This window comes from Hippocampus guttulatus, chromosome 2 (assembly GCF_054856545.1).
Source record: "Hippocampus guttulatus isolate MCC_2025c chromosome 2, RoL_Hgut_1.0, whole genome shotgun sequence".
Classification (NCBI taxonomy): Eukaryota; Metazoa; Chordata; class Actinopteri; order Syngnathiformes; family Syngnathidae; genus Hippocampus; species Hippocampus guttulatus.
Window position 1 is genome coordinate 9,020,868 of NC_141262.1, and position 20,863 is coordinate 9,041,730.

At 41.3% G+C, this 20,863-nt stretch overlaps 3 protein-coding genes across 5 annotated transcripts; 2 read left to right on the forward strand and 1 right to left on the reverse strand.

Annotated features, from left to right (window-relative positions):
• Positions 1 to 1,398: 1,398 nt before the first annotated feature.
• hnrnpaba (heterogeneous nuclear ribonucleoprotein A/Ba) lies at positions 1,399 to 4,842 on the forward strand. Its single transcript, XM_086134698.1, has 9 exons — positions 1,399 to 1,555; positions 1,924 to 2,129; positions 2,492 to 2,660; positions 2,732 to 2,890; positions 2,966 to 3,097; positions 3,169 to 3,262; positions 3,352 to 3,519; positions 3,624 to 3,706; positions 4,107 to 4,842. The coding sequence occupies exons 2-8, from the start codon at positions 1,939 to 1,941 to the stop codon at positions 3,689 to 3,691; spliced, it is 981 nt and encodes a 326-aa protein (XP_085990824.1). The 5' UTR covers positions 1,399 to 1,555; positions 1,924 to 1,938; the 3' UTR covers positions 3,692 to 3,706; positions 4,107 to 4,842.
• A 761-nt stretch (positions 4,843 to 5,603) lies between these two features.
• phykpl (5-phosphohydroxy-L-lysine phospho-lyase) lies at positions 5,604 to 9,427 on the reverse strand. 3 transcript variants are annotated; one of them, XM_086134666.1, is made up of 13 exons: positions 9,122 to 9,427; positions 8,878 to 8,972; positions 8,646 to 8,764; positions 8,400 to 8,559; positions 7,814 to 7,888; positions 7,654 to 7,741; positions 7,450 to 7,566; positions 7,295 to 7,377; positions 7,007 to 7,232; positions 6,706 to 6,860; positions 6,401 to 6,490; positions 5,808 to 5,941; positions 5,604 to 5,731 (listed from the first exon to the last, which is right to left on the reverse strand). In XM_086134666.1, the coding sequence occupies exons 2-13, from the start codon at positions 8,934 to 8,936 to the stop codon at positions 5,691 to 5,693; spliced, it is 1,347 nt and encodes a 448-aa protein (XP_085990792.1). In that variant the 5' UTR covers positions 8,937 to 8,972; positions 9,122 to 9,427; the 3' UTR covers positions 5,604 to 5,690. The 3 variants fall into 3 exon arrangements, with proteins under 3 accessions (XP_085990792.1, XP_085990785.1, XP_085990802.1); XM_086134659.1 differs by having other exon boundaries at positions 8,878 to 9,425; XM_086134676.1 differs by lacking the exon at positions 8,646 to 8,764 and having other exon boundaries at positions 8,878 to 9,422.
• On the forward strand, positions 7,561 to 19,242 carry LOC147208419 (protein FAM53C-like). The gene is given in 5 exon segments (XM_086134685.1): positions 7,561 to 7,910; positions 11,846 to 12,036; positions 13,621 to 13,740; positions 13,743 to 14,537; positions 16,353 to 19,242. Coding segments are annotated over 4 exon segments (1,221 nt in total). The 5' UTR covers positions 7,561 to 7,910; positions 11,846 to 11,967; the 3' UTR covers positions 16,590 to 19,242.
• Positions 19,243 to 20,863: the final 1,621 nt, after the last annotated feature.

The following is a 20,863-nucleotide window of genomic DNA, read 5'->3' on the forward strand; positions in this document are numbered from 1 at the left end:
AGATAAGATAAGATAAGAAAACCTTTATTAGTCTCACAATGGAGAAATTCCCAATTCACAGCAGTAAAGTTATGAAAGGAAGAAGTAGAACAACAAAATAGTTTTGTAAGTATGTCTCAGTTGTATTTAATGCATCAAAATATGTTGCTGTTAAGCAAAAACCTCTATCCAAATGTGGTCAATTTTATTCTCTCAAAAATTGATACAATTCGTACATTTGCTCTTATTTTCAAAGTAACATGGCTTTCAAGACAAAAAAATATCACATTAGTAGATGTGTAAAAATACAGTTATACTTGACCATAATTGATATTTTTAAAAAGAGAAAGAAAAATAGTTGCCTAATAATTCATCGTTTTTCAGCATTCTCACGAAAGGTACAAATCTGGAGATTCAAACGCTTGTATATTTTGTGAAGAGTTGAAAATTGAATTAATTTACTTTGTTGTGAATGTGATCATCCTATGCCCCTCAAAGTGACAGTTCCATACAAAATTGCCCCCCCCCCTCGGAAGATTTAGAGCTATATATTTGTGTGCGTGTCTTTGAAAAACGTTCCTTATACGTCACAGACAAGAAAGTGTTGTTGCGTGAAGACAGTCAGTGCTTGTACTCAATACAGCCTTCACCGCACAGAAACAAGCGTCGACGCTTCACTTGCGACGTACGTTCTCCGACCTTGAGCACTTCCCAAGGTAATGCTGCTTATATGCTGTTCAAAAATAATACTTTTGGTGTCAAAAAACGTTGATAGTGTTTGCTGTGGCGATGTTAGCCTTTGCTAGAAATTAGCATGTGTTATCCAGGTTCAGCTCGAAAAGTAGCACGTCCTTGAGTGCGCTCCTAATATGGCCGAGTGGACGATACTCAAAATGTCGCCGACAGTTGTGGTTGCCACAGAAGCAAAGAAAACACAAAATCGCTCCGGCTTTCACTTCCTGTTGCTTGGAGCAGCAGCCATCTTGCAATTGCCGTCTCATTCGTGGGCGGGCTGATGGCAAATGCAGTCGTGTTTTATCACAATTTGAGTTTGAGACATGGTAAATACAGTAATAAATCAAAAACATTTGAAGTAAATATTCACCGGATGAATGAAATCAAGTTTATAGGACCGGCATGGTTAGGAAAATCTACCCGATATTTAATAGGACAAACGACTACTAAAGCATGCTGCTTCTTTTAAAACTCGGCCCACTACATGGCAGATTAACTCTATGCAATTATTGTTATGAGTTAAATTGTCATCATAGAGAGAATCTCGTATCCATAGAATGAAAAAAATAAAGTTAATTTCATTTGGCGGATATTCCTTAAAAAAAGAAGATACCGAGAATATGATTGGTCAGTCTTGTGAATGGCAGCAATTATTGACCAATGGGATTACGTCTCTATCGAAATGACGTTTTTTTCCCATACTGGCTCTTGAAAAACCAACCACGAGTCGTCGTCGTCGTGTGGGAGAATCCATTTTATAGAGAGCCCTGAGACTTTGTGATTAGCAAGCGAATCGGTGTGGTTTGCTTTAAATTTTTGTCATTTTCCACCGAACTGACAAGTAAGTACTTGCATTTTTTTGAAAGCATTCGTTTAACTGTTTATGTGGTTGAGCTAAAATACTCTTGTTGCTTGGCCCGCGATGCGGCTTGTGCGGCCCGAATCGTTACGTAACTGATAATATATGAATTGAACATTCATTTATGTTTTATTTTCGTAAAACAGATGTCCTAGTGTTTTCGACGGGGGTAGTAATTATGATGCGTGAAAAGGTGGCAGTTGATTTGACCGTTAAATTGCAGGATCACCGTGCCGGTCAAAATGGTGTGAAATGCGTGTGCATTAGCTAATCGCTACTTGTGTGCCGTATGCCAAATTGTGCGGCCCAGTCGACGTAACTTAACGATTTTATTTACCTTGTGCGTCAAGGTGTATTTTCACAACATGGCTGAAATTGAGCAGCAGTACATGGAGACTTCCGAAAACGGCCACGAAGTCGATGACTTTAATGGAGCTGGTCAGGCCGGAGAGAACGCCTGCGGGGCAGGAGATGAGCCCGATGTCGACGACAATTCCCAGAACGGCGGAACGGAAGGTGGTCAAATAGACGCAAGTAAAGGCGAAGAGGATGCAGGGTGAGTATTAACATTTTATTTTAAATTGATTTATTTCACGCCGCAGTTTAGCGGCACTTGGTGCGTTGCAGTGTTTCTTTGTTCAGTCGGCCTTTGTTGGCGCCATGTGCCGTGCTTATGGGGGATGGGCGTTAGTTTTCGCGAGCCTAATCCGTAATGAAGTGTATTTGCAGTCTCCTACGGGCTTCAACACGATTATCTCATTTAAAAAACAACAATTTAAACCAAATACCCATTACACTCGTGTACATTGATATTCCAGAACACTGTCTATGTTTACATCCCTCACCAAGCCACAAATACGGGAGGTAGCCCAAGGGACCCGACTGCATCCAATGACCCCATTTATCTCTTGCATTCAGGAAAATGTTTGTTGGTGGTCTGAGCTGGGACACAACCAAAAAAGATCTCAAAGATTACTTCTCCAAGTTTGGTGAAGTGTCAGACTGTACCATCAAAATTGACCAACAGACGGGCCGGTCACGAGGATTTGGTTTCATTCTTTTCAAAGATTCAGCCAGTGTAGACAAGGTGAGTGGAGGTGGTCTTAATTGTTTTCCGCACTTGATGCATCTAAAATGCTCGTTTTTCTTTTTTTAAAGGTTCTCGAACAGAAGGAACACAGGCTAGACGGGCGACAGATTGATCCCAAGAAGGCTATGGCCATGAAAAAAGACCCAGTCAAGAAAATCTTTGTTGGGGGGCTCAACCCGGACACTGCGAAGGAGGTCATTGAGGACTACTTTAAAACTTATGGAGAGGTATGAGGCTAAATTGGTGCTCCCACATGAATAGTTAGCTGTAGAATTTTGTCACTTATTTTTGCCTTCGTCTAGATTGAGACAATTGAGCTTCCCCAAGATCCAAAGAGTGAGAAGAGGAGGGGTTTTGTCTTCATCACCTATCAAGATGAGGCTCATGTCAAAAAAGTAATGGAGAAAAAGTACCACACTGTTGGTGGGAGCAAGGTGAGCTATTATCATTTTCTTTCAGGGGCAAGAGTTCTGCCTCTGATTTAATAATGTGTGTTGTGTTGCAGTGTGAAATTAAAATCGCCCAACCCAAAGAGGTTTATCAGCAGCAGCAGTATGGTGCTCGTGGATATGGCGGTGCGCGTGGCAGGGGCCGTGGAGGTAAATTTTCATTTGGGAATGAATCTTTTCCAGGGCTCTGCTTGTGTGTCTAAGAGTTGAAACCATTTTGGGACATATTACTCTTCTAGGCCAGGGCCAGAATTGGAATCAAGGTGGTTACAGCAACTACTGGAACCAAGGTGGTTACAACCAGAACTATGGAGGCTACGGACAGCAAAACTATGGAGGCTATGGCGGATATGGCGGCTATGACTACCCTGCTGGTTATTACGGCTATGGGGGTGGCTACGATTACAGTAAGCGATAAGCAATCCCCGAGGGAAAACGCAAATGGGAGAAGCTTATATTCTTCGTCCTCCTTGTTGTAGAGAACTCAGTCCCTTTTTCTCTTGTCCTCCAGACCAGGGCAATACAAGCTATGGGAAAACTCCAAGACGTGGCCACCCGAGTAGCTACAAGCCATACTGATCACACGTAGTGCAGGTATGCATTTTTGCATCATCCATGGTAGTATGAGAATATAGCTCTTCTTACCATCGGTGCCTTATTGATTCCCCCGCACCCAAAGACCTCCATCTATTCAAATTCCATTCCAACATTATGGTGGGGGTTAGTGTACTTTGATGGGATCTGGATCCATTCCACCTGTCATCTTAAGATGCATCCCTACAAACACTACTTGATCGATAAGGGTTGAGCTGGTGGTGGTTGAGGATAGGAAGTTTCACCTTCGAGTAATTGCTTCCGGTTCTGTTTACCCCCGAAAGTCTTTGTCCACTCACTGACTCGTTGAACTCATTCACGCACTTGTCTGTCTTTGTGTAACTGCTTGTCACATTTGGTTTATTCTCAGTAACGTTAAGCAACGTTTTTTTCTCTTAAGGTCTAACGTAAATAAGAAAAGAGATCCATGGTCTGACCACAGCGAACATGGGCTCTGGCTTTTCCTTTGGAGTTGGCAGAAATTTGGACTCATGCTCCATTTGTACAGATCAAGTGAGGAATTGGGGAAGCAAATGTCACTTTTCCACTTTTTATTTTATATTGTTTTGTGTCCATTTACATTTCCAGTAATGGAAGTGTTATTTTTACTGTACTTTTTGGTACCTTTTTGAATCTAATGTTATTGTATGGTTGTATTTTTACATGTCTACTGGATTTACAAACAGGAGCAAGAGCTTTTAAAGCTCGCAAATAAAACAGTTTAGCTTTTTTTTCCAGTGTTCCTAGATCTTTAGTTATGTACTCACGTGCTGACTGTTGGAATGCAAGTTGCATGGCTTTAGATATGGGGGTGAGACAAATTTAAGGGATTGAAACCAATCAATGGATTCATTTGTAAGAGTGTTAAATGATTTTTGCAGATGGCCTAGTAGATAGACAACCGGCATATGTTGTTTTTTTTGTTTTGTTTGTTTGGGTTTTTTGTGTTATTTTGTTTGCTTTTATGTAGATTCTTCCCCGATCGTGTCTACAATTTTAAGTGGCTTTACTAGTGTAATACAACTCAACGCAAGCCTGATAAATGTAAGAGGGCACCCCCTCTCCCTCACTGGATACTCATTCCTCTAGTGTCTTGGGCAAATTGGTAGAAATAAACTTTTGGTTTATATTACAAATGGATCTATTTGTTATTATTTGTAAAGTTAATGTTAAATGTTTTGTACTGTTAAATGGCTTGCTTGATATAGCTGGAGTAATCATCGCGACGGATGCCTCATTGGGAAGCTGTGGGAGAGTGCTTCACCACCTGCAGTATTAATATTCAACCCACTAGATGTGGAACTGCGATACTTGAACGAATGTTAGTGTGAGTGTGATCTGGTAAGTGCTAATCTTTAACATGTATTGATTAAGTGAGCGTATTGTAACATTATTACAAACTATTAAAAGGAGAACCATCTGTTCACTTTAATGGAAAATAACTGCGTAGGCTACATATCAAAGCAGCAATGATTGTAGAACTCGTAGGTATGGATTGAATCTGTTGATTTCAGTCTTGCAAAATGGTGCATAGTCCCTCGAGGAACAAAATTATTGTTTATTTTCGAGTACCATAGCGTTATCACACTTAGTTGCCTCTGATTTGAAATTTCCAAATACAGGGCGGGCCATAAGTTTTCATACATTGTTTATGTATCTATAATACCTGGGGAATCTGAAATTTTAAAAAATATATATACATTTTCCATACGTGACCCTCGTAAGGAAGAGCGGTTTGGGAAATGTCTGGATGGATGGTTTATGTACCTAAGGCATCTGAAATGTAAAAAAATCCTATATTTTCCTATTGTATGGAAACTTATTGTCCACCCTCAAGACCATAGGACAATGGCGATGTGTGAAATGATTGCGTTTGCTCTTTATGTCAGATGATGGGTCATCACTACCTCTGAATTTAATGAATGAATGAGACAGTCTGACAATGTATGATCAAATTAAAACATTTTCTACAGGATCAACAAACCTAGATGTCTTCCTTTTCCAGCTTCATGTTGGCCTCTATGTCTAAGGAATGACAAGGTAGAAATTGTGTTGAGGGTATTTTTAAGTGCATTTGACCATTAGGGTTACTGGTATGAACCTGTCAGGATCCGATCAATGCAGTACACCACCAGCTCAGCATCCTCCATATTGAAGCACATGGGTGGTTTAAACTTCAAGACACTTTCCCAGGGTCCATCTGTACTGACACAGATTCGATCCTCCATTTTGAGCCTGAATGAGACAATATAATTAGTCAAGGAAAAATATTGACCACCCCTGTTTTGTCATTTAAAAAAATTGGAACAATGAAGGTACATTTGTTGAGAAAGGTGTAAACATAAATGGCACATAAGGCCTGACAAGGCTGTTTTCCTATGGTTTCCTTGAAAATTCTTCTTGAAAAGTTAATTGCATCAATAGCTTTGGCATTGGACATCTAAAAGGTGTTTATATGCAATCCATGTTTTCTGTCAGGCACATAGTACACCTTCAGTGGCACCAAGGACTAAAGTGAACAAGAAATGAAAAGATGTTTTGACTTTCGGCTTTATCCCTGCCAGTTAGGAATTACCACACTGAGCAACTCGCGTGAGTGGTTTATAAGGTGCCCCAACAATTTTTTCCCCTGATTCAAGTTTCAGCAATGTCGACGCAGATGTGGTTTTGGTGTGATGTATCTTGCCGTTACACCTTTTCACGACCTGTGCTGCTGCTTTGGTGGCAGGTGTCCTCAGTTCTCTGTCTTCTACCAGCTCAACTCCTACAAAAAGTCCGGCGCCCCTGTAAAATGGCAACTTTGGTTTTGCGCCACTGATGGCTTTTTGTAAAAAAAACAGGACATTTTTTTTTTTTTTTTTAAATAACAGGTTTTCAGAAAAATCATGACCATATTAGCTAAGCATAAATGTGGATTGGCTTACATGATGTTCACGGTTCTCCATAAAATGAATAATGTTTTTGGATGATTTTCCAACAGAACCAAATTGTGCTATTACCTAATGTCTCCAATAATTTCATGTCGACTTTTCAGCCTGGTGAACAAATCTTTCAGGTGTGCGCCGACCCTTTTGGCGTTCCCTTTCAGGTCCTCTTTCTCGATTACATCAAGGACAGCCAGACCAATTGCACAAGACACTGGGTTCCCGCCAAACTGGAAGAAATAGACAATTATGTTTTTGCTTGATAAGGAAATCCACATAGAAGTATGCGAAGAATTGTCCATGTCATTAAGTCTAAGTGCATTAATTTGTATGTCTAAAATTCAGATATAAACGCTAAAACAAAAATTGCAATTACTGTATTGAAGTACTCCACTCCATTAGCGGTGAAAGCGCTGGCTATCTCCACTGTTGTTACTACGCACGCAATGGGATGTCCGTTGCCCATTGGCTTGCCCATGGTTACTATGTCGGGGCAAAAATCTGCTCCTTGCATCTGAAAAGCCCAAAAGTGACTTCCAACGCGCCCAAAGCCAGTCTGCACCTCATCCGCCACAAACACCCCGCCTGCTGAGCGTACATACCTGTGGAGAACAAAGCAAAGTGTACATCCTTGTACTGATGCTATCAGCAAAACAAGACTTACTCTGCCACTTTAGCGGAGTATCCCTCTGGCAGAATGATTTGTCCTCCCACGCTTGGCATTGATTCGGCAAAGAAGGCAGATATCTGTGGCAAATGGGAATTGTTGCTTGTTGTGGGATTGATGCATACCTGTGGTGACTCGTTTTCTTACGTCACCTTGCGACCTTTCCTGTGCACCTCCTCTATTAAGTCCTTGACTGTATCTGCATAAGATTGACCAGGATTTGGCTCATCCTCTTTGTAGATGCCTCTGTAGGTGTCTGGTAAGGGTGCCTGACACAATGAAACACATTATACAGTATTCAATAACACAAAAACATGTTTTAGCCGTTTGTACAACTACAGTATATATTTACATACCACATGAACCCATTCTTTTTGTCCATTCAATTTCCGGAACTTGTATGGACTGATGTCAATGAGGGACATCAAATGACCGTGGTATGCGCTAAAAGCAGATTTGACACTCATGAATCACAGTGAGGAAATGAATGTGATCTGTTGTAGGGGGAATCCTCACTGGTCAAGCACGATGACGTCCTCGTGTTGAGTGTACTGCTGAGCCAAGCGTAGTGCAAGATCGTTGGCCTCGGAGCTGTTGGAAGAAGCACTGTTAGGTACCGACAGAAATACACTACTTCAAAGTTGATATTGAGATTTCAGGTCAAATGTCAGAATGAACCCCAAAAATTAAACTGCACATGCACTTGTTTAATGTTTCATTACCTTTTGCACAGCTTGCTCTAACAAGGACCTGAATGACAAAAATGTCAACAGGAATTTCATCCATGCACCATTAAATGCAATTGTTCGATTACAGTTGGCAGTCAAGCAGTCATGCTGTTCACATTTTGATATCATGAGCCCAAGATGACTCTCAAAAATGTGAACTGGTCTGAGCGTTGTGTCACGAGCAGGTTGCAACAGACTAGAAGAGTCACAGAATTAGACATCCATGGGGAGGGGGCAACCTGTTGTGAATTTTGCCATCCAGGCTCGTAATTAGAGTACAGCAAGATGTACAAAAAGTTCGCCCATTAAAGGTACAATGCTTTTTTGGGGGTTATCCTGAAAGCTGAATATCTCTTACTTTTTGTGTTACGCACCCAGAGTTGACAAAATAGAAGACGGACAGTCTCTCGGGCAAGGTGGCAGCCAGGCGGTCTGCATACAAGACCAAATTGTCGTGCAGGAATCTCGTGTTGGTGTTTAGAAGGTCCATTTGATCCGTTGCCGCCTTTGTAACACTGGGGTGGCAATGGCCCACTACAGTACAAAACCGTGTATTATAATCATTGTTGCCACCGGATGGCACTAGTGTGGCGTGCATTGCATGGCATAAAATATTTTACCATGATGAACATTGCTGATGCAATCCAAATAGCGCTTGTCGTTCTCATCAAAAATATACTGCCCCCTTGCTCTTACAATTTTGACAGGATCGTCTGAATAAAAAAGTCTACACGATTGCCTGCAATCAAAAATATACGATTATCAAAGGAAGCGCGAGAAAATAAACTGGTATAGAGTTTACAGAACTGTATAGGTCAGCAGTTACATTGCATGTTTTTTAAGAGTACTTACCCGATCAAGTGTCTCCTCATTGTCAGGGTTTCCTCTTTTCTGAGTAGTTCTGAAGCCATATCTTCCTTATGTTAGAGTTGTATGCAGTCAAATAACTGGAAGTCTGGTTTAGAAAAGTCGAACGGTTCTTAAAATCAACTGCACATTTAGGGGTTGCATTATAATTCTTCGCAACCAATCGAGATGTCTGTATGGAAGCCTGACACGTATCAGGATTGGATTAGGTTGTTTGTTGCAAGGATACGTATGAAATATAACTCCATTCTGTTACAGCGTTACGACATTTCCGCCTTCGTTTGCGACTGTTGTGCTTTATGGGTTAGTCTGTCGTACAGATTAGAATTCGTACAGTGTAAATGTCGATTGTGTGGCTGCAAATAAATGCAATTATATTATCATAATCCCGTTAATTTACAGTAGAAATGGTACTTGCGGTGTTCTCTAACGGCGGCATTGGAAGCAGAGTACCCCCTCCCTTTCCTGTAATAGTATCGTCCAGAGGCTATATAAATACCCCGCCGAGAACTCCTCATCCGGAGCAATGTGTGCGGCTTCGGTTGCTATGGAACCATAGAGCGAAGGTAATACATCAGGACATTTGTAGCACGCTAGCTTGCAAATAAACTGCGTAAAGCTAGCTGACGCGATCATATCTGATCGGCCATGCTTATTCCGCACGTCATGTTGTCTCAAGAGTAACAGTCGCAATTGTGTACGATGTCAAGCGAATAGTCAACATAAAATGGACCGAACAGGACAATTTATAACCTCAGTAGTTGTGACGTCTGTTATCCTACTAGCTGGCTACCAGAGGCGACGGCTAAATTGTGTTGCACGAGCTGCATCGTGCTGCTGAGCTAACGTTGCTCAATTCACGCCGCGTCTCGAATTAAAATAAAAAGCCAATAAGTTTAGTTTTGACAGTGACGATTATTTGCATTGTAGCTGACGCCTAGGATGTACTGAATGAATGTTTAATGTCCATTGAGACCCAAAAATAGATGCAGAAAACTCACGCAAAACACTAAAGTTGGATCAATTGTGGACTCTTTTGTGTTGTCATTCGCTTTATTCATTCCATTAATTGTGGATTCATGATGTATCTTGTTCTGAGAAGCACCTCAAGTTATGGGAAATACTAGTTTGAATAGTTATAGCGCGAATTAAGTGTCTGCTCATATGTGTGAGGTTCTGCGTATTTAGGTCCTGGGGGAAAAGCTTTGCCTTTTCTGACATGTAGCACCACGTTCACCCTCAGGAGGAAGGTCCTCCAGGCCTCATCTGACTGCCAACACCAGTCAGACCATATTCTACCAGTTGCATGTAGTCAACACTGTTAACCTCGATTTGGAACATAATGTGTGCTTTCTAGAGCAAATACAATTTAAATCACTTTTGGTGCCATATTAGCTGCTGTACAGCCCATAAGCTATCATATTGTCATGTTACGTTTTCGTCCCAGTTATTTTGGGGGTTGAAATGTAGCAATTGGATCAGCCAAGGTAATAATTTATTTTTTTAGTTGACGTTTGCAGATTTGGGTATTAGTTGATTTGATATGTTAATACACAGAACTTGTTTGTATATTCTTGTGTAGAACAAAAGAAATGCAAAATACCTAGATACATCCAAGTAGTTTGCATTTGCTTTGGTATTTTAAATGCTGGGTTACTTTGTCATCATTCCTTTGTACTTCTTGTAAAGATACTGTGGCATGCTTCCAACCCCTATCCCCATTCATTTTCCTCACACTTCCCCCATTCTCTCCTTTTTTATTCTCTCCCTCCCCCTTTGGTTTTCTCCACAAGCCACATCTGCTGTTATCTGTTCAAGCGGCCCGACTAACTTTTGAGTCCCACATTTTCATCCACAAGCTTTCCACTTGGGACTTGCTCTGCGTGTTCTTTGCTGTGATGGGAGATTTTTGTGTAATAAGGAATTGCAATGCTCACTTTCTAAGTGACCATGATGGAATGTGAAGTGTTCCTTTGTTCTGGTTCTCCTCGTGTCCATGGGTGCGCTCTGCTTTTGTGAACGTGAACTTCGGCTTCTGGCTTTCACGAATGTATTAGACACTTAGTGGAGATTCATAAGTTCAGGCACTCACTCTTTGTGGATTTTTTCTTTACCGAAGAGAACGTTTTATAGAGCTTTTAACACTATCAAGACCAGAACATTCTAGAATATTCAATATGTTCAACTGCTGGTAAATTAACGTTACCCCAAGCTTGAAAATGGTTTAGACCAGGGGTGGGCAATTATTTTCCCGGGGGGGCCAAATGAGAAGCAGAAAATATTGTGGAGGGCCGGGCCAAAAGTTAGAAATAGAAATAGAAAATAAAGAAGATAGCACAATGTCTTTGTATGCCAGTAATAATGTAACATTCTCCTCCAGCATCACACTCAGCACCGGTTCTCCTCAAGGATGTGTACTGAGCCCCCTGTTGTTCACGCTCTACACATTTGACTGCTCTCCGACTCTTATTAGCGGTCCAGTTTGCGGAAAGTTTTTAACATGATAACAATCAAACCATTCTAGGAAATGTTCATTTCCTCGAGCCACAAGCAATTCACTCTGAGCATGGAAATTGCCAGAATCGGACTGAGTAAGAATTCCTTCCTTGTTTTTCAAAGTCTCATAGATTTGAGTCTTTCCGACTCCAGGCGTCTCCTGAATGTTTCGTACTTTGTTACCCGCTTCGTTTAATCAGATACATATCACTTTCCCTTCCATGGTCATTACTCTCTCACTCTTTCTTCATCTTCCCCTCCCTCCCTGTGCTCTGCAACTTGAAGTAACTGCGCTACCTGGTGTTGAAATACCTGTCATTACAAGTCCAAACGAAATGAATGCAATCAAACCCTAATTGTGCACCAATCTTCGGCGGGTCGGATCCGGCCCGCGGGCCGTAGTTTGCCCACCCCTGGTTTAGACTCTACTGTAATGATCTTTCTCGTCTACCTTCAGGTGAAACGAAGATGGTATTAATGCATCCAACCAAATGAGGTGTGGAGGCCACAAGGAAAATATCATGCCAGGTGTCTGACAAAACTGCTCTGCATGTCTGTTCCTGGATCAGCGCAACCATTATGGTGACACTTATCACAGAGCAGCTCCGAAAGCAAAGTCTGGAAGAACCTTATCACAAGGCTTTCAATGTGAGTTGAGTTGAGTCAATGTGCTGTGTAATTTGTATCAGTTAGCTTCATGGTGGTTCTGTTTAGTTCAGTTTGGTAAAGTAACATTAAATTACCTTTATATTGTATATTGTCCACAATTATTTACATGTATAAGAATGTCTACGCATAATGTAATATGTTTAGGATTTTAGACTAAATGCCACCAAACTACAGAGTATTTCACTGAATGTACAAGATACTGCTGCATTTGATGGTTTTTGTTTTATTTATGATGCACTCCTCTTGCTGGGAATTTTGCTAACTGCACTATTTTATCTTTTAATACTTGCTGCTTCCGGTTCCTCAGTTACCACTCTGACTCCAACTATGGAAGCGTTTTTATTGGAATAATAAATAAACACGCTTATTTCTTGAAAATGGCAAACTGGAACTTTCACACTTTTAGTAGCTAGTTGTTGGGATGACTCATGGCACTAGACCCGGGGTCACAAACCTTCTTGAAATTGATAGTTATGTACCTCTTCTGTGATGATTAATGCAGTGGGCGACCACTTTGAAACATACTTGTAAAATAAAACACATTTGCTCAAATTACATTTCATTGTTATTATTAATAATTATTGTTGAGAGTGTATCCTGCCTCTTGCCCAATGGCACCTGGGATAGGTTCCGGCTCACCCGCAACCCAAATGAGGATAACCAGTATAGAAATTGGGTGGAAAATGGATGGATATTCATGTAGATGTGATGATGTCACACAATAATTATCAACAAGGATTTCCTATTCATTTCTACAAGCATTTTTAAATGATCATTTCTACAACATTCCAATGAAATCACAATATTCCATCACTGACCTATTTTTAGAACTCTCCCATGGGCTGCTCATGTGGTTCTCGGGGACCCACAGGCACCATGTTAACCCTGCGTTAGACTTGATGCTGTCCAGTAATTGGCCAACAGAAAATTCCCGACCATTTTCAACAATTCTTTCAAGTGAAAAGAAAATCTTGATTGGGTGAGGAGAAAAACGAAGAGCTTTTATTAATGTATTGTGCATTACAAGTGGAGGGAGATTCAAAGCTGCGTTTCCTGTTCAGGTAGTGCTCTAGGGATGGGCATAGTAATTGGTTCATGTTTTGTTCTTAATTCATTGTGTCTTGTTGTAATTGGAGCAAAATGGCACCACTTGACTGCATCTATTTGAAGTTGCGCTACATCCACACTACGTCAGCTCCCTCCATTACTCTGCTAAATATGACACTGACATCAAAACAGGAGTTCAGTACGTTTCCTAGAGATACTAGTCACAAAATGATTTGACCATTTTCCTTCTGTTACAAAACCAAGTAAATACAGTCAAATGCCCACCCTTGGTGTGTGCACATGGGACTCTTATGTTCTTTACATTCTTTGTTAAAATTACAGGACAATTCCATGCGGTCTCTTTGGTATGGTATGATGTCATACTATATAGCGGAAGCAGCTACTACCATTTTGGCGACGCACCCGTGGTGGAAAAACAAGCCCGTATCGATTTGTGGAAACATAGCTTTACTTGAGGTTTTTTTGGCATTTGAATGACCTGTTTCATGTTTTCAGACACTCCCTGCATTAGGCTCCAGCCCCGCGATCTCCTGGAATGCATGCAAATCAACGCAAGGCAAGTTCAGTGAAATAAGTGGTGCATTTGTAAGGTGTGAAAATCTGTGTCAAGTTTTGTCGTGGCATTTCCAGAGAGCAGCTTTGCTGCACAGCCATCATTCAAAGCCAAACCACTTGATGCAACATGTGGACTGGATTCCATTACAGCCAACACTTTTCAGAGCTCCCCTCCGCCACCCCCTCCAAAACGCCACTGTCGCTCCCTATCTGTTCCGGAGGACCTGTCTCAGTGCCGCTCCACGTGGCATCCTTGTGCATCCAAAGTTTGGACCCCAGTAAAACGTGTCGGCCAAAGTGTCGGAACGGCTCATTTAGGCTTACTTGGCATCTCGATGCCTTTTTGCGGTCCCATGAACTTCTCAGAGTCATCCTCTCGACATTCCTCCTCGAGCCCTACTTTCTTTAGCTTAGCATTATCTGCCGACTCACCGCTGTCGTGGAGCTTTCCATGGGACCCATGTGACTCACCAAAAACAACCTGCTCTTCATCATTTGCCACCCCATCCTCTTGCTCCTCATCCCCGACACCCTTAGTCGGGCACTCTGTGCTGCCCCGCTGCTACTCCCTGTCGCCTCTGCAAGTGCTGAACACGTCAGTGTTGTCCCAGCACCCGCAGCTGTCCCACACTTCTGCTCTGTCCTATGGGCGCTTGGGCATGGAGTGCCCAGCTTTGTCTGCGTCCCCTACTTCAGCCTGCAGCACACCATCCTCCTCTCGACGCGACGTGGGCCGCGCACTGCCACGATGCCACTCACAGCCATGCGACATGCGCAAACCTCGCTTGAAGCGCCGCCACGACCCAGATGTGTTACCTGGCCCCAGGCCGGGGCTTGACTTCAGTAAGATGACACAGGTTAGTTTTATTCACTCTCTACAAGGCAATGTACAAGGTTTGCTCTTTGAAGTGCTATACACTTATTTACAGGTCAGTCACACAAGCTATTGAATTTCTTCATCGAAAAAAAATCGAATGAATCCATTGCAGGATGAAACTTCAAAACATTTTTCTCCGTGCAGGCAATGGTTTATCATTTTACAATACTTAACAGACAGAAGTGTACAAAGTTGTATGGTACTGTGAAAGTGAGCCCTTTGACGCCTCATACCTGGAGTGTAGGGCGAAACAGAAAAGCTGTGTTGCTGAAAATGAAGTAGTTTTAATGCTCAAGCTTTTTAACATTCTGACAAGGGTAAAAGACTTGTTAAAAATGTCAAATATCTCTTAATTTATTGTACAATTAACCATATTGCGCTGGGCGGTCAGGATTGTGACGTGTACCACTTTACATGCTATTCTACAGCTGTATCCTAATCACATTCCAGTTTTATGATGGTTGTGTTATTTCTCTTTTTTGACATCCCTGATCACCATTGGTGTAACGATTATATATTTAAAAAAAAAAAAAATTCAAAAGCATTACGTACTTGCAGTCTGCACATGTTCCAGACCCACCACAATAGATGAAAACCTGTGTCTATAGAGAGACGAAATAATTAAACACACTTTTTAAACACATTGAAAATGTATTTGAACACAAAAAAATGGAAGCATAAATTAAAAAACATATGGATGTATTGTGACATCTGTGTTGATATGTGCCTTTTAAGAGGCGCGGTATGGTGGGGTGGGGTGTGACCGGCATGCCTGCTTGTGTCTAGGCAAAAGCTGTGGCTGACAGCAGCTCCTGCGGATGTGTGCTCATTTTGTTTGCTTCTACCGATCTCTTTTGTAAAATTAGTGTTTCAATTACTTTAAGTAGAGGAATACTAATCACATAGTACATGTAAAAAGTCTACACTCTCTGTTCAAATGTCAGGGTTTTAATATATATTTGTTTCTTTCTGCCTTCCGGGTTGAGTGAACGCTGGCGCGTTTTGGCTGCCGCGTTTTGGCTGCCGCTACTCAACCTGTATTGTTTTGTGTTTTTTGTTATTGTAAAGTGTCCTTGGGTGTCTTGAAAGGCGCTTATAAATAAAATGTATTATTATTATTATTATTTTATTTTTTTCAAGACGGAGAGACTAATTTCAAAGCCTTTTCTGCTATTGTGCTCCATAACCTGTGCAGCACAAGTGAAGAGAAAACACCAACATTTTCTTGACAAGAATGTGTTCTACGCAGCCCCACTAGTCTCAACACGGCCTTCTGATGAATATTGCATATGTGGACTATGAGTTAAGAGTAAAATCCAATTGGTCTTGTCGTTTCGTCAGACCATAACACATTTCCCCACATGTTTGGGAGTTTACAATTGTGTTTTTGCCTCATTTTGAAACATGATAGAATCGTGCTTTGGCGCTGTTTTTCTCCAGCTGGTGAAGCGACATAATAGTTTCAAATATAAGTCCGCACAAAAACTGACATTGATTTGGGTCAATCAGTTACTTTAAATTGTGGGAGGTGTGTGCTGACTGCCACTTACCGGTAATACAAGTTTGAATGTGATTGGTTGATTCTGACCATGGTAAGTAATAGTAGGTCATATTAGTGTTGGGAATAAGTTGTGAAATGATTTTTCATGGTCTCATTTTTTAAAAAATATATCAAAATCCTGGCATTATCAACAGGCGGGGCTGTAGACTTTTTCTATTCATTGTATGACATTTTATTTTTGCCAGACTGTTAGAGAGTACATCTCCCTGATGGCAATTTTGCCTCTTTCTCCAGATTGGCGATGGGGTGGCCCTAGTCTCGGGTTCAGGTGCTTGCGTCGCTCTGATCCATTCCCAAACGGAACAGAACTCTCCTGTGGAGCTCCTGGGTCATGCCAGCATCAGACCACTGAGTGAAAGTGAAGAAGAGGATGAAGATGATACCATAAAAAGAACTGTGACGCCTGAGGCCCATTTGCTCTTTGAACGGGACTGCACAGAACTCGACTTGAACCTCATAGAAGAAAACTGAAAGTGAAGAGGAGGATTAAGATGATACCATTAAAAGAACTGCGACGCCTGAGGCCCATTTGATCTTTGAACGGGACAGCACAAAACTCAACTTGAACCTCAGAAGAAAACTGATGATTGAGGGAAACTCTGCTTCCTGTGGTCACAGCTTCCTTTACTATGTTAAGCACACTTGTACATGCTCTCCGCCTCAGGCTTATGACAAGAGTCAAGATAGAATCAATTTGCAGTTATAAATAAACCACTTGCGAGCTAGTTACTGTTTCAAAATTAAAAAACAAAACAAAACATCGTCGTCATCAGAGTCATAGGGCCTCCCTTTTCAGTACTCCAAAGTGAAATCAACAATTCTTTGTGTGGCCAGATTATTGATATAGTTTTTTTTCTGGTAAGTCATTTATTTGAAGTAGGGCTGCCATGTGGATGTGTAGTGCTTGTCTTGACATTCTTTTCTGGAGTAGAGTGACTTTAGAGACCAACACATTTGCCAGCTGTACAAATTCTACTCTTTGGAAAATTGACATAAATATGAAATGATCCAGTAGGTTGCACCACAGGCCTGATGAAACGTCCATGGCAGTACAAACCATGTTGCCAAATATTAGGCCCTCATCATCTTATTTTGATTGCCATGTAGGTTTAGATCAGTGGTTCTTAACCTTGTTGGAGGTACCGAACCCAACCAGTTCATATGCACATTCACCAAACCCTTCATTAGTGAAACATAAAAATATGATTTAAGAAGTGTTCCTTCAGTTTTGCCGGTGCGAGACTAGAGGTGCTCAACTTGGCATAACAAATCATGCAGATAGGACGCTCAGTCCCATCACCTTCCGTGATGCATGTGAATCCATGTTGGACATATTTGTTGGACCACTTTTTTTTTTTTGCTCGACATAGGTAGCATGTATTAAAAAAAATTATATTAAAATTTTTTTTACACTATGTACTATCACGACAGTCACATATTGACCGAGTGAACTAAATTACCCACAGCACTGATTGGACAAGCGATGTAATGTAATCATCTGCCGCGGGCGTGTCATAACTACGTAATTGACATGTTGAGTCGGGTGTGTCTTAACCTCCATGGCAGAGGCTCTGTCGAACCCGAGACCAATTCACCGTACAATTCGGGTTTGATCGAACCCATGTTGAGAACCACCGGTTGAGATAAAACCTCAGTTTTAAAAAAAATTGTTGGAAATGTGTTTACAAGTCATCCTGTTAGTGTTAATATATTTTGGGTGTTTACCAGTGTACACTCACATTGGTCCGAACATTAGGACCAAATGGATCGATGGGTTGCACAACCCATCGATCCATTTTATATATACCCCTTTTTCACTTCAGAGTCGTGGGTAAATTGAGCCTATCCCAGCTGACGTGAGGCAAAAGGCGGAGGACTGCTTGGACTGATCGTCAGTCAGTCTCGGGGTGCGTGGACAAATAACCATTGGGCCTGACAATGTAACAGCCAGTTAGCTTAACATATGGCCATTTTATACTGCTACAATGTAATTATTAAAAGCTGACAGTGTAAGTTGAGATAAAAGCCCAACACATGATCACCTGGATGATAATAATAAATACTCAGATAAGTAACATTAATAATCACCACACTGGGTCTTGTATTGGTTCTCATCAGATTGTGATGGTGTACCTAATTTGCTGACCAGTGGTGCGTGTCTACTGTGAGGATACATTATGAATTAAACTCGAATCATTGCATGTTGTGGCCGCGCACAGTGTAACTCTAGCCTGAGACATTGAAATCGAAGACACGTCAACGAAAATCCCCAAGTCTTCTGTCCTGCAGATATATACAGAATAAGGAAGATGTTCGTTAATGTTCATTAAACTGGTAGTTCAAAACGGTTTTCAATCGTGATGAAGTCAGCCTCTGTCTTGAGGCCTTTGCAAGTGACGTAATGAGCCGAGGACATAAGCCTTATTCATTATCCATTCTGTGATCCAGCTGCTGTTCCTGAAATCCACCATTCACTATAGATATGTTTAGTTTTGTACGATGTTAAAGTATTTTAAATGCGTAATCCACTATGTCCATTTATCCATGTTGTTTGGAGTTCTATGTCCCTCTCACCTGAAAAGTATTCACAGATCAGATGAGATCTGTTTGGAGGCTTCCGTGGCTTTTGCCAACCAATTTGACAAGTCTGGAACACCACGAAGTGCCACTGCAGATGCTACTGTTAATAATTATCTTGCAACATTCTAACCAATCTATCTTCCATGTTGGTGGTTTCTTTTAAGTTGGTTGTTAATGACAAATGTTTTTAGATTGGCAATGCGAATGCCACTGTAATTGGACCACACCTTAAACATAGAGCTTTATGAATTAGTTTGTGCTGATTCAGATACTTCGGAGTGAGTGTGTTATGCACTTGACTAGCCTGTTGAATTACTCAAATTAAAATGTTGCAGCCAGCCCATTACATACAGTATGGCATAATGTAATGGATTGTGAAGCAAATGGAACCAAGTCAGTGTGGATGTGAGTGACTGATACAGATGAATATTGGTGGCCTTTCAGAGATGATTGATTTTGCATATGTTTTCAGATGGAAATATTCTGGATATGAATATATTGCACAATTTATGTACCAATAAAATTTGATAGAGAATGACACAAATATGTTCATGTGATATGTAGCTCAATAAGCTTTTTACCTTTCAGTATGATGCATAGTACAGCCCCACAATCATAACCTTGCAATAATTGCAATAAAGAACCTTACTTTTAAAAAATAAATAGACACATTGGCCCAATGTTTGTGAGCAAATAGTGTACCCCAGAATATTTCAAACTAATTTCCACACACCACCACTGGAGGTGATTGGTGTTGGGAGGTACCAAAGTACAAATATTTAACTACAGTTTTCAGATATCTGTACTTGAGCATTTATTTCTTCAATGCCATTTTACTTTTACTCAGTGGTGCTTCTGGACCAATTTTACTGGGCCTGGCTGGAGTTAGGGGTCTTGTCACATGAGCACGTTCAACCTACTTCTAGCTAAAGTTATAGTGAACAATACCGCAACACAAAACCAAGCAAGCCCACAACACAAGCCTGTTATAGTAAATGTTATTCATAGACCAATGTGCTAAAATGTTGGTTATTCTTCTCCAATGCTTTACGTCGAAAGTTCAAGATGAAAAGGAAAGAGCACCTTACGTTCTATTTCGACACAACATAGACAATAACATTGAGGGAGCCCTCAAGAAGATGGTGTTTGATCGTGAGAGAGAGAGAGTGAGTGAGTGTCAGAAGACTTGGAAGAAACTCGTTTTCAGAGAGCAGGCACAGAGCAGGAAAGAGATCTAGGCAGTACACAGAGGTTCAAGCACAAGCTCGCCGATTGGTTTAGAACAGGGGTGCCCATTAGGTCGATCCTGATCTACCGGTAGATCTAAGACAGGTCCCAAGTAGATCCGAGGAGTGTCAAGGAGAAAAAAAACAAACAACCATTTGTGTGTCTTTGTACATGTTAGAAATATATTTTTTATTTTAATATACGCTGCACCCTAATCATCCTATCAGTCTCATTTTCACAAAAAAATATTAAAAAAATAAAATAAAGCAGGTAAATCTTGAATTTACGATGGCACGTGGTTACGTCACCGGAAGTTGTTTAACGCTCAGCAGTCTGCAATTGCAGCTTGTGATCAGAGCTGTTGCGCTCTATCTATTATCGTCATTATTCTCATTAAAGAGTTTGCTTCGTGTACAATTCACCGAGGGCACGGGCAAAGAATAGGAATCTAGGAGGGCCCAGGGAAGCACTTTAAAACGGTACGTGTGAGCTACGATAGTTAACAGGCTGCAAAAGTGCATCGCATGTCTCAGTTTCAGGCTGTTTCTCATCATTGCGTGCCTGTGTGTGTGTGTGCGTGCGTGCGTGTGTGTGTGTGCGCGTGCGTGCGTGCCGGTAAGAGTAGATCCCGGAAGGTTAGTTGATCGAAAAGTAGATCTTCGGTCCAAAAAGTTTGGGCACCCCTGGTTTAGAACATACAGGTAGGTGTCAAACTCAGGTCCTGGAGGGCCACTGTCCTGCACGTTTTCCAACAGGGAGACTTGGAAAACATGCAGGACAGCGGCCCTCCAGGACCTGAGTTTGACACCCCTGGTTTAGAACAAAGGTTGCATTCGGAAATTAATGAGAGGGGAGCATGCTCTGCCTCTCTGAACACACGCTCTCATAGTTGTGTTAGAGCATCAGAGTGAATTTCTGACGGCACCCCTCAAATCTCA